Source organism: Trachurus japonicus, chromosome 10 (assembly GCF_045865225.1).
Source record: "Trachurus japonicus isolate A0001 chromosome 10, Traja_1.0".
NCBI lineage: Eukaryota > Metazoa > Chordata > Actinopteri > Carangiformes > Carangidae > Trachurus > Trachurus japonicus.
This window is the reverse complement of record NC_140916.1, coordinates 24,312,590-24,324,617: the sequence shown is the minus strand read 5'-3', so window position 1 is coordinate 24,324,617 and position 12,028 is coordinate 24,312,590. Positions and strand designations below refer to the sequence as shown.

The window sequence follows — 12,028 nt, the reverse complement described above, 5'->3', positions numbered from 1 at the left end:
CAACAATGTCAAATTCCAATGGAAACACATTTATTGATTTAATCATTTCCAAAGACCATACATGTATATTCTTGCCTCAACCTAAACAGGAAGATTGATTACAGATACACATGATATTTATGCTGCTGTTGCGCTTCTGTATTTTTTTTCCTCATCTGAACAATTTATGACACCATACAATACATTTTTATCACACACAATCTAAACATCTTTTTTAGAATTGTCTTTATTGTTAATACTGGTAATTCAGATGCACAATAATAACAGAATAATCTCTCTCACAGAAAGAGGACAGTAAACAGATTTTTTCACTTTCACATGAAAACTGTCAAGTCTTACATCAAATGGAAATACTAAGTAGCCTACCTACAAATGTTGCACAGAAGAGCTTAATACACTTAATGTTTAAGGTTTACATTTACTTTGCACCCAGTTAGGAATACATTTTTTAATTATCAGATGACAAACATGGGGAAAGCTCTTTTGGCATCAATATTAAAAAATATAATGTCCATACAGAATACGTCAGGAAATCTGCAACTTCTGTGTGTGTGTTGAATTTAATCCATCCTTAATTGAAGCTTTCATGTACAGCCACCAAAATTCACACCTATAATGATGTAATCTCATTGTTCCCAATTAAACAGCAAAATACACATTCTAACGTTTATCTTATATTCAGATGATACTGCTCTATTTCTATAGTTCACACTCAATACCCCTTTCCCCTTTGAGTAATATTATAAACACATTGACAGAATACCAATGAGCTGTGTGGTACCACTGACCAGTCCAACCGAGATCGACTCAGATCTGTTGATGAAGCTGCTGCTGTCTGAGGATTGTAGTGAGGACGACCTTACCATCAGCTGGGAGGCAGTTGTTATTTTTTGCCCTCTTGGCTCTGATGCTCCCACGGCACAGGATCGTTTTCATCTGCGTTCGATCCAGTCTCCCTCTCGTGCCAGAATTGCTCCACATCAGGCAATACAATCCCATCTTTGAGACTTACCCTCTCCACGTCTCCCCCACCTCGTCCTCCACCTTGTTCTGGCTGGAGTTGAATGTCTCTGCTGGGAGCCTGGATCCTCTCCCCCCTCGGCTGGCCTGAGGTCTCTGGTCGGGGGCAAGGCGACTGTAGCGAGGTGGGGTTGTGGGGTCCGGGCTTTGCCTTCTGTGGAGGTTGTTTACGCAGGGTGAGGCGCCTCCACAGCCCCCTGTAGCCCTCTCTGAACTCCTCCGAGAGGGAGAGGACGATGAGAGGGTTCACAAGTGACAGAGAGAAAGTGAGCAGCTGTGCTGACAGGGTTAGAAGAAGGGGTGGAGAGGAGAGGAGAGGTTTCGCTCCCTCAATTTCTTTCTCTGCTATATGGCGCTCCCAAACCCATACCACCCACTGAGGAAGCCAGAGAATAGCCATGGCCACAGTAAGACTGAATAACATCAAGGTGAGCTTCCTGGATCTTATCTGTGTACGTAGATTCTGAGTCTTACTGGAGCGGCGCTGGCACTGACCATAAGCTTTCCAAAAATACATCAGGGCAAAGCTGAGAGGTGCGCAGTACACCCCCAGGGGGTATGCTTTCACGTACACGGTCATGAAATCCCTGGCTTCAGGAGGAACCATCAGCACGCACACTACCCCACGTATCTGTCTCTGCAGTGCAGCAAACAGCCAGTGAGGGATGGTGATGGAGCAGGCGGAGAGCCAGATGAAGAAGAGCACGACCAGGATGGAGCCCAGCTGGATACTCACTTGCTTGGTGGGGTTAGACACATAGCGGTAGCAAGCTTTGGCCATGATGGCCACCGTGAAGCTCTTTGCAGCCATACAGGACTGAAGGAACCAGTCGGCCGTCTTGCACACCACCCATCCCAGGTTCCAGCTGGCCCTGGAGTAGGAAGCAGCCCTGAAAGGCATTGCAAATGCAAGCACCAGTCCATCGGCAAAGATCAGGTTGAAGATGAGGGAGTTGATGAGAGACAGTTTGCCCTTATGTGCATTGGAGAACAAAATGACCATTGCAGTGAGATTACAAGCCACTCCTAAGACGCAGATGACTCCCAGGATAGCTGGTACCAGGACCCTCAGCTCTCCAGGGTCCAGGTGATGGAATGAGGCACGTTGATTGAATGACCACTTGTCTATGGAGCTGTTCAGAACAGTCATATTGTTGCCACTCAACTTATCCATCCTGTCCAGAAAGATAGTGATCTGATATCAAAGGAAATGATACCAAAAGTCAGCAGTAGCCAGGAGATGAGAAAACGTCGTGGGTAGAAGATTTCCCCCCAAAAAATGTGGGCAGTCTAAAGACAAGCTTTGCAGAATATATCTACAAAAATGTCCACTTTGAATCAACACCTGTTACAATAATGTCAGAGTATATGGATTAACAATCAATAGTGGCAGTAGAGCTCCTGTCTGTCTCTGGATTTATCCCGAGATGCAATGATGCAGCTCCTGCAGCTGGTTATAAAGATGCTGTTTGATTGACAGCTGCTGTCCCCAGCTGACAAAATATGCGTCGACCACAGTCTCATGGGGCCAATTAGAGAAACTTTGCATAATGTGCACAGTGCGACATAACCGTCGGACTGAATGCCGTATGATTTCTAATTTATGTAAATGTCTGTAAATTAAAGCAGAAGTAAGCGGAATATTTGTGTTAATATAAGTCTTAAATAGTTATATCTTCAGACAGCAATCACTATTTAGTGTTTGGTCTGAAACACAGGTCTGTCAGTCACTCTGCTCTGCTGTAAGCCGAGGAGAAAACTTTCCTTGTATCCTACAACCTTTATCCAATGAGGAGAGAGAACGACATAAAGGGGCGGTCCTCTCTGTGTGTGCAGCCAAGGGATGCGCGTGAATGTGGTGACGTAGGGACGAGGGCGGGGACTGCTAACTCCATCGGCTTATAAGAAGTTAGCCAAAACGACCGGATCGCTTACTTCTGCTTTAACTAAAGGTATTTCATGCAGAGTGAAGAAAATCTGATATTTCACTATTGATCAAAGATTTTTTTGACACAAAATCAGTGTCATAACAGCAAAGGTATAATACAATTTATTACAAATCAAACTGGGAATGAAACTTTTGAAGCATAGAAAAGCAACAGTTCATTCAGTTATTTGTTTTTTTGTAAGGGCTGTTTGGGTAAATTGCCAACCATCATTTGCAAACTTTTCTGCTCTTAAGACTCTAAATATAGTAAATGATAAGTCAATCAATCAGTCACTAATGAACAGTTTAAATTTAATGAAAATCATGTCTCTTTTGCAACGACTGTCCACAGGAGGGTGCCATTGCCCCATGAGCACAAATGAACATGGTCGGTACACAACTGTTTCAGCTCAGTCTGGTGTGAGGGTCTCTCTTCAGGTCACACCACAGCATCTCTGTTGAAAAGAACAAACTAACAGTTGGCTTTTCTTTGTTCAAGCTCATTATTACTTTGATATTTAGGGTAATTGTCCTGCTACATCACTCAGCATAGGAGTTAATCCCCCTCACCCCCAAAAAGTAGCCCCAAAATCATGATGCTCATATTAACTAGTGAATAATCCCTCATAGTGCAGCATGTTCCCTCCAAACAGTTCAACAACTTTCATCAGTCCACAAAACATAGTTGTACTATATAGTGTCAGTGTGCTCTTTGGCGGCCTCTAGGGGTGCAGTGATGATTGTTTTGCAGAGCAGCAGCCTCCTACAGTACCACCATGCACCATGTTTGGTGTGATAGACTCATGAACAGAGATGTTAACAAGCCTTCAGCAGTTATATTATTAATCATTCAGCATTGGGATTTTTGAGTAAACTTAACTGCATTCCTACTTCTGGAGACTGAAGAAAGTCTAAACTCTATGTTAGGACTGTAAAACCTTTCAGCCTTTTAGCTTTTTCTCAGCAATTCCTAACCCGGCATCCATATACGATATTTCTAATGAGGTAAAGTTCACAACAGCAGATATTCCTTGTCAGAACTGGAATTAATGAATTGTTTCTCTAACCTTCCCTCTGGTTTAATTGATTGGACTCCGGTTTGGTAGGTCCTGTGGATATTTTAATGAGGTTTAATTAAGGACAGCAATGATTTGCATATTAGTAGTTAAAACAGATTGCCTTTGTTCATGTAATTTAGATGATGATCTGACCATATATTATACAGGGTTAAGGTCATTCCCAAGGGTTCACTTCTATTGTATATTCAGTTGAGTCGACAGAAGAAGCCGCAAAACACAGTATTTGAGGTTGCACATCTTTAATTTTTTTTTTATTCAAAGAAAGTCCAGTAAGCATAAAGACTGCATGGTAATTAATTGCATTTCAATACATTCTGAGCTATAAAAGGTTTTTTGTTTCAATTAGAAGTGTCACAAAGGAGGTTGTCTAGAAGACATTAATGTTTAAAGGAATCACACTTAATAATTCCCTGATTTCACAGAGTTCATGTAGACCTTTGACTGCTTTCCTTCATGGGAGCTGGCTCATAACAAAAATCTGAGACAAGTGAGATCAGAGAGCCAAGTGTTGAAACACAACCTGCTACCGTCTCACGTCACCCATCTTCAGTAAGAGGAGGAACGTGGACAGGCACCGCAGCAATCTTAACTCAAACATTTTTAAACAGACTCCTTCTGGACAAAGCAAGAAACATTTTGCATAATGCCTCAAATGATCTGTAGATGTTCTAATAACTATATGCAGGCTATCAGCGTCATCAGATTCAGATCCAACGCATGCAAAAACAAGATCAAGAGCTAGGCTAGCGTTACGTTATGCCAAGAAATCTGAAGTGACTTTCAGTAATATTGGACATGAAAAGTTCTCTGTGCCACCATCTACAGATCATTTGAGGCATTATGCAAATAAACATGGTGAGCGATGCAGGATTTCATTTTTTTCCCCCGAAATGAACTTTGCAAAAATGTTTTATTGTGGCTTTGTCGTGTCTCTGGCAAATTGATGACATCTGACTGACTGCTATGCGATAAGAGCAACAATGACTTTGTACACAGCGTCCTCCCCTGAACTCACAAGCATGTAGCCGGTGCTTTAATGTAATCGTGACTACAGTGCTTCAAGCACTTGTTCCACCCGGGACCTCAGTGGAGCTTTTTTGTTTTTCTTTATAGAGAGAGAAAGAGAGAAAAAGAAAAGAAACAAAAGAAATCTTCCTAAGTTAACATTTCATTTGAAACATTCACACTCCTGCATCATACTCAGTCCCCTCCCCCCTCCCGCGCCCACTACATCAAACCCCCACATACCAAAAGAAGGCACCACAGCTTCTAAACAGACTCACTGACCGAGAGAAGGACTCAATAAAACAACAGCATTAAATAAAACCATTGACACAGCCTGGAAGGGCTTCATTCACATTACAGACTACAGCAGTCTCAGCAGGGAGACACAGAATTGGTGCTAGAAAGACTGACCATGTTATGTCACAGGCAGAAAGAAACACTCAGTTTCCGGGGTCGGAGATTAACAGTCTTTCCTCTTCTGTAAGGATTCTGCAGCAGGTCACACTGTCCAAAACTTTGATCACATGCACTGTAGCATGAGCGGAGTGAAAGAGAGGGGGCACTGTGGCTACATAACAGTGAGCCACTGTCACGTAAGCTTGGTTTCTGTCTGTGTGCTCTATTTTATGTTGAGTGTACCCACATCAGCCCCTTTCTTCAGGGTCCAGAGGGCTGCTACATCACATTATTCATGCAGCAATCCTCTTGTTGCATAAATGCAATTCCCTTCCTTAGATGTCCGCATGGCTGAATAAATTAGAAGTTGAAGTCACGTAGACGAATGAAAGTCCATTCTTGATTTCAAGGAAACTTTTCCTCAGGTTGTATCCAGGGTGTGTCTATTCTCTGCTTCCCAAAAATGTATACTGTCCACTTTTACTACTTCAGTCACTGGATACTCAGCCGAGCGGCAAAATTCAAGACCAGCAGCAACAAGACACAGGGGGAGGAGAAGGATATAGATATCTCTCTCCTTCTCCAACCCTACCTCTCCCTGTAGCCCCTCATATGTATGGGGGCCAGGGGTCAGCAGGGGGCGGATTGCCCTTTAGTTGACTTTGTCTTGGAAGATGTAGAGGTTGTTGGTGGCAGCTACAGCAATGATGTTCTCGTGTGGATGCCACGTGGTGTGAAGGATCTTCTTGCTGAAGTCTAAGCTGTCTACACTGATCTCATCCTTGCGACGTTTCCCACCTACACACACCTGGATGACAACAGATGGGATAAAGAGGCGTTAAGATGTGATTCTGAGGTGTAAACCAGATCATCTACATTTTCTGAAGAAAATGTCACGGTCAAAACCAATGAAAATGAACACACATGAAAAAATATAGAACATGGGGCCACATGGAGTTTGTTATAGCCCAGTTGTGTGTTGTTTCTGTAGCCTTCAAAAATTTCAATTCAATAGTGATTTTATGCACATAATAAAACATTATAATTTATCAATAGATCAACAAGTGGTTTAAAAGTGATGAAACCACATTTTCAAAGATCAGCATCTCAGAATATTGTAGCAACTAATAAAGGAATAGCCTATTTTATAGTTTCAGTGAAACCTGAAATCTAATGTACAATCCATCTGCAATTCACTTCAAATTGGTGACATTTTTTATAATGCAAATGAGCATGGCCTTTACAGTATCAGCCTTCTCCTCATTTATTCCAAACACATTTTCTTCTACACTTCTTAGTTGTAGAGATATGATAATTTACAATATTTTAAAGATGATTTGTCACCACATGGTGGCGCTATCACCACCATTACCGAGAGGACTAAGCACTGAAGAAAGTGGGAGCTCACTGTGATCATTCTGTTCTGTTCAATTCAGAATTAATGCAAGATGCATCTTATTTTACTCTGACTGGTAAGGAGATACAGACATTAAATTACACAACAAACAGAGTTGCCTTTGACTTGATGTAGATTAATGTGTATTGAAGAGAGTTTGCGTACCTTGCGAGGTTTGAGGATGGCTCTCGGTTTGCTGTTTTCTCTGGATGCTTCCAGTGTGACGTCACGTTTAGTGTTCCGGTCAAACATTCGGAAAAAGTTGTTATAGGAGCCGGTCATTATGACGCTACGGAGGAACAGAGGAGAGTGAGAAGTTATTGATGGATGGATGGATGGATGGATGGATGGATGGATGGATGGATGGATGGATGGATGGATGGATGGATGGATGGATGGATCCAGAAGAAGTCTTACCTGTCTGATCCATTCCAAACACACTCAAACTTGTCAAAGATACAGTCATTCTCATACAGAGAACACAGTTTGCCCCGTAAATAGTCATGAACCTGAAAATGAAAACAAAAAAAAAACAGTTAGTGGAGTATGACCATCATTTTCAAGTGTCTAAAGTTTGCCACATTGTGGTGGTCATCCCTGCGACCATAAGCTGCAGTGCCATATGCTCCACTTTCAATAATCCCTCCAGACCCGGTGACCTATGCTAAGATGTAAGGTAGCAGGTGGAAGCAGAGCTGGAATTGGACGGAGAATCCCTTGAGCCCAGCTGACGGCCTTATCAATCATGACCTGCCCTAAGATGGCTTCCCCTGATCAGACAGTGTGGCTCTGACCTTAGTGACCACACAGTGGGAGGTTTTGCCCTTCAGGTTGCATCAGTACCGACACTATCTGTCTTCTCTTACGGACAGCCGGCTCAATAAGCCCCTCCTGGGCTTAACGCTAAGGATGACACACTGACAGTCCAACACGATTATATCACGTGATTAGTCTGAAATCAATAAGGTTTGATTTGATCCAGGCCTAACTGTTATTTACTAACTTCACCAGCTGAGTTATCTTTGGAGGCTTTCCCAAAGGCGATGATGAAACCATACCTGGTATGTCTCCAGTGGTTTGTTCTCCATTTGAAGGTCCCACACCTTGACAGTGAGGTAGTCCCTTGTCATCAGATAGCGCCCGTTGTGGCTGAACTTCACATCTGAGATGGATGAGATGATTTCAGAGAAAAAGGAGCGAGTGGAGGGATCCTCTGGCTCCTCAAAGTCTGTGACAGAAAAGAGCAAAAAGCAGTTATCTTCTGACGGAGAAAAATGCTTTTTCACACCATAGGAGGTTGCATCTTCAGAGATGCTCTTCCTTGTGCAAGTCCTTTAATCATTCACAGTTAGAAAACACAAAGTAGATTTTGTTTGTGCAGTCAAAGGGGCCGTCATTAGGGAACAATAACACCCACTACAATGCCTGGATGCGGGGAATGTTGCGGCAGCTGCATCTTCTCACAGGATTATTTCTGTGTGTGTTTAGGGAGAGAGTCGTGGGTCAGCATGCTGGGTAAATATTGGTTATGATTCATATTGATTTTGGCAGCTGCTTATCTGTGTGCAGGCCAACACCCCGGGGAGGAGAACCAGGCATTCCATCGTTAGCTGTCAAGTTACTGTCCCCCACCCCCCTACTTGTTCCTCTCCATCTCTCCAAAAAATGCCCACTACCATCCTCCCCTCTCCCCTCCCTCCTCCTCCGCCGAGGCCTGGAGAATAGCTCTGTGATGTGTCAGTGGGGAGTCTAACAAGGGATGCCTCGCAAGAGATGAAAAAATGGGGGGATGAGGAAGGGATGAGAAAAACAAATCAATGTCAAAGTCCCAGGCCCATTTGAGCCCCTCTAGATTTGTGTGTGCCAGTGAACGAGTGTTTGCGTATAAGTGGGTGTGTGCAGTGTGTGCATGTTTATGCATGTGTGTGCGTGGCAGCCCTCCCCTCCCCTCCCCTCCCACTCCAGGGGTGTATAATAGGGTCCCTGGGGAGTTGGCAGCGGGGGCTTTCTGGTCCCTCTCTCTGTCCTGTGGCTTAGCGCTTTGGCAGTCCACTCCTATCCTTCCCTCATCCATCCATCTATCTATCTTTGCTCTAACGCTGATGGATACCAGCAGCCTCCCAGATTCATAGGGACAGGAGGGGCACAGTATGATTGTGTGTTTTTGTTGTTTGCGTAGGAGGCGTAGGAAGGAAGGTTTTTGTGTGAATCCATGTTAGGGGGAAAGGGGAGCTGCGTCTGAGTTTGTGTGTGTGTATGTATGTGTATGCGCACTTGCATGTGTGTAAGAGAGGGAGGGAGGGTGGGCATTTTACATTGCTCTGAGCTATAAATGTTCACGCAGGGAGACAGTAGGTCGGTATTAACAGACCCATCCTCAGGCTAACGAGAGCACCTGCCTGCTGCAGGATTATGTGTGTATGTGTGTGTGTGTGTGTGTGTGGAGGAAGAGGAAAATCTATGATGAATACCAAGACTTGAAATTTACCCACAAAATCTTTCAAATCCAATTGTTATTTAACCCTCCAATGCTCATGTGAAATTCAACAGGCCATGTTGGTGCACGGTCCAGTGCACACATCAATATGTCTGAGGAAATGACTGACATTATTGAACAACAAGGTATGTCCATGAGGGACTAATGTGATTGCTCTTAAGCCATTGATTTTCCAGCGAAAATGTCAATGTAGTCATTATCCATTCAACCAAAGTGTATGCATGTGATGTTTAGCTTTAGAGAAGGCCATTCATTGTTTGAGATGCACACACGCGCACACAAAGATTTATTGATGGGTTATCAATCCTGGCACATTGAGCAGGGGAGAGCTGCATGTCACCGCCACACAAAGGTGGTGGAGGCAGAAAACCTGCTTGTGAATTTGCACTGTTGCCATATTTTATGTTCATCTGTCTTTTTGTTCTCACACCTCTATCACTCTTTGTTTTGACTTGCAGCACCCTCCCCTGTTTCCATCCCCCCATTTGGTTTAAAGCCGATTGTAATAATGATTCTAATACTAAGCTACCATTGAGGACAACAATGTCCTGTCCTTGAGGTTGTTTCAGGGAATGTGGGGCATTTTCACAGCACGGAAAAGACCCTTATTCTACAGGGTTTCTTAAGACTGTCTCTGATGTTTGATGAACATCTCAAGGAAATAAAAATGAATGAATTCAGTTGAGTTAAATTGAGTTCAGCTCAATATAGGGCAACCACTTATTCCCACGTGGACAATTTTATGCAGAAGCCTGCAAGATGAAAGCTTTGAAGCAACATTTACATGATTAGATCAAATTCAGTATTTCAGTATTTAAATCTTGGCTACAGCCCCGCTACCACTATTAAGACTACACATGACGAGGTTCCATCAAATAAAGATAATAGTTCATATCCTTTAGTGAAATAGATGGAAATGTGTTTTACAAGATTTAGTGGGCTCAGTTCCTCCCTTTAACTCTTTTTTTTTTTGTATAATTTTCCCATCATGCACTGACTGACTTGTTACTCACATTTGCAGTGCTTGTCACAGAGTGCGGCCTGTCTCATGTCACAGAGGCGTATTGAGCCCTTGCTGCTGCTGTAGGCAAAGGTGTTACACTGCTGGGGATGAAACTCTGCTGAGGTGATCACCTCCGTCAGCTCCTCCATGTTGGCTGGTTTGATGTCCACAATGTCTGAGAGATGGACACTAAGGACAAACACTGACTTTTGGACAGTAGCTGTGGACCACATCAATTCCCTCAGTTGCTCTTCATATCAAATTTGGCTCCTAAACATCGTTATGACACAAATGAGAGGATACTGAAGCTGCGATCGGTGATCTCCAGGTTCCACAGGTTCACCCTCAGGTCATCAGTGGAGATGTATGTCTGAAGGTCGGAGTTGACAGAGATGGAGTTGATGTGGTAGGTGTGGGCATTGCTGAAAACACGCCTGGCAGTAGCCTCAACCATCAAGTCCATGGGCTGCAGCACCGGCACCTATTGGTCAAATCAGAAAAGGAGAAAATGAAATGAAAGAAAGAGATTCATATTGAAGGCTTTGAAGATGTGTCCCTAGAGGCCTTCTTAGATATCTGTCTGTGTATGTCATGCACATGGTTTCTAGTATGCATAAATTTTGTGTTCTTGGATCTACAACGTGTGTGCGTATTTGTGTATGTGTGTGTGTGCGCATGAGCCACAACTGGATGACCCCAGGGACTCATATGACATTTACCCCACAAATCTTAATGAAACAGAGACAGCGACCGAGGGGCTCTGGGGTTGTTTGATGAGCTGCTTCAATCAGACTGTGAATATCTGTTTGCTACATGGCTACTCAGTGATCACACCGCACTCACCCCTCCCCTCTCTCTCTCTCTCTCTCTCTCTCTTTGCCCTGCCTCCTGCACTTGCCGAGGAACTCACTCCTCTTCTCTTGTTTGTGTGTGTGTGAGAGAAAGACAGAAAAAGAGAGAAAGCAGAGGATGTGGAAAGAGAAATGGCCCGAGGGCATCGCTAGGCCCTGCTGAGGAATGATAACTGAACTCTGCAGAATTAAGACGAGCTCTCTCACTCGCGCGCGCACACACACACACACACACAGACACAGACACAGAAAAACACACACACACACAGTTGCACAGTGCGGCTCGGGCTTCAAAGACACCCAGCAACCAGTCTGCATGCAGCCCCCCGTTGGCCAGATAAAACCCAGACAAAGAGAGAAGGGAGGGGAGGGAGAGAGGAGAACAAATCGACTGCTTCTTCCCTTTTTCCCCTCGTTCATTGCTGGCACTGACAGAGAGACATGGCAGCCCAGCAGGCTGCTGTATCTCCATGGGTGTCACTTCATTTCCATGTCTTTCACTAGCTGTCCAGAGAGACACGGACCGTATTAACCCATAACCTAACAACACTGACAGTTACACTGTTCAGCTTTCCCCTGCACCTTCCCAATGACCTGATAGATCCTCTTCCTCATAGTCTCTAATAGAATATTTTGAATAAATATGATATTTCTGTCAAAAGTAACATAAATTCAAAGAAATCTATCTACGGCACATAATCTTAATTCAGTTTCTCTGTTTAAAGCAGCTTGTCTCAATTAGATAAAATACAAAAAGTACAAATTTTACACATTTTGTTTTAATAATAATATACTGATGGGTTTTTTTTGTTGTTTTGTGAGGATTTTTTTTTGGCTGCACTATAAACTAATAT

General features: G+C 43.5%; 2 protein-coding genes across 3 annotated transcripts in view; both read right to left on the bottom strand.

The window, feature by feature from the left end:
• Positions 1 to 695: 695 nt before the first annotated feature.
• On the bottom strand, positions 696 to 2,216 carry gpr151 (G protein-coupled receptor 151). Its single transcript, XM_085788756.1, has one exon. The coding sequence runs from the start codon at positions 2,192 to 2,194 to the stop codon at positions 884 to 886; it is 1,311 nt and encodes a 436-aa protein (XP_085644882.1). The 5' UTR covers positions 2,195 to 2,216; the 3' UTR covers positions 696 to 883.
• A 2,032-nt stretch (positions 2,217 to 4,248) lies between these two features.
• The window catches only part of LOC146980101 (serine/threonine-protein phosphatase 2A 55 kDa regulatory subunit B beta isoform), a 44,844-nt gene continuing 37,064 nt past the window's right edge, over positions 4,249 to 12,028 (bottom strand). For both annotated transcript variants that reach the window (XM_085788303.1, XM_085788304.1), the window contains exons 5-10: positions 10,627 to 10,804; positions 10,334 to 10,498; positions 7,882 to 8,051; positions 7,241 to 7,332; positions 6,989 to 7,112; positions 4,249 to 6,235 (exon numbers count right to left, since the gene is read on the bottom strand). In XM_085788303.1, the coding sequence (XP_085644429.1) occupies positions 6,080 to 6,235; positions 6,989 to 7,112; positions 7,241 to 7,332; positions 7,882 to 8,051; positions 10,334 to 10,498; positions 10,627 to 10,804 (885 nt within the window). In that variant the 3' untranslated portion in view covers positions 4,249 to 6,079. The remainder of the gene's footprint in view (positions 6,236 to 6,988; positions 7,113 to 7,240; positions 7,333 to 7,881; positions 8,052 to 10,333; positions 10,499 to 10,626; positions 10,805 to 12,028) is intronic.

Excerpts from the sequence above, each read along its gene's own strand:
- gpr151 (XM_085788756.1), bottom strand. The coding sequence starts at position 2,194 with ATGGATAAGTTGAGTGGCAACAATATGACTGTTCTGAACAGCTCCATA.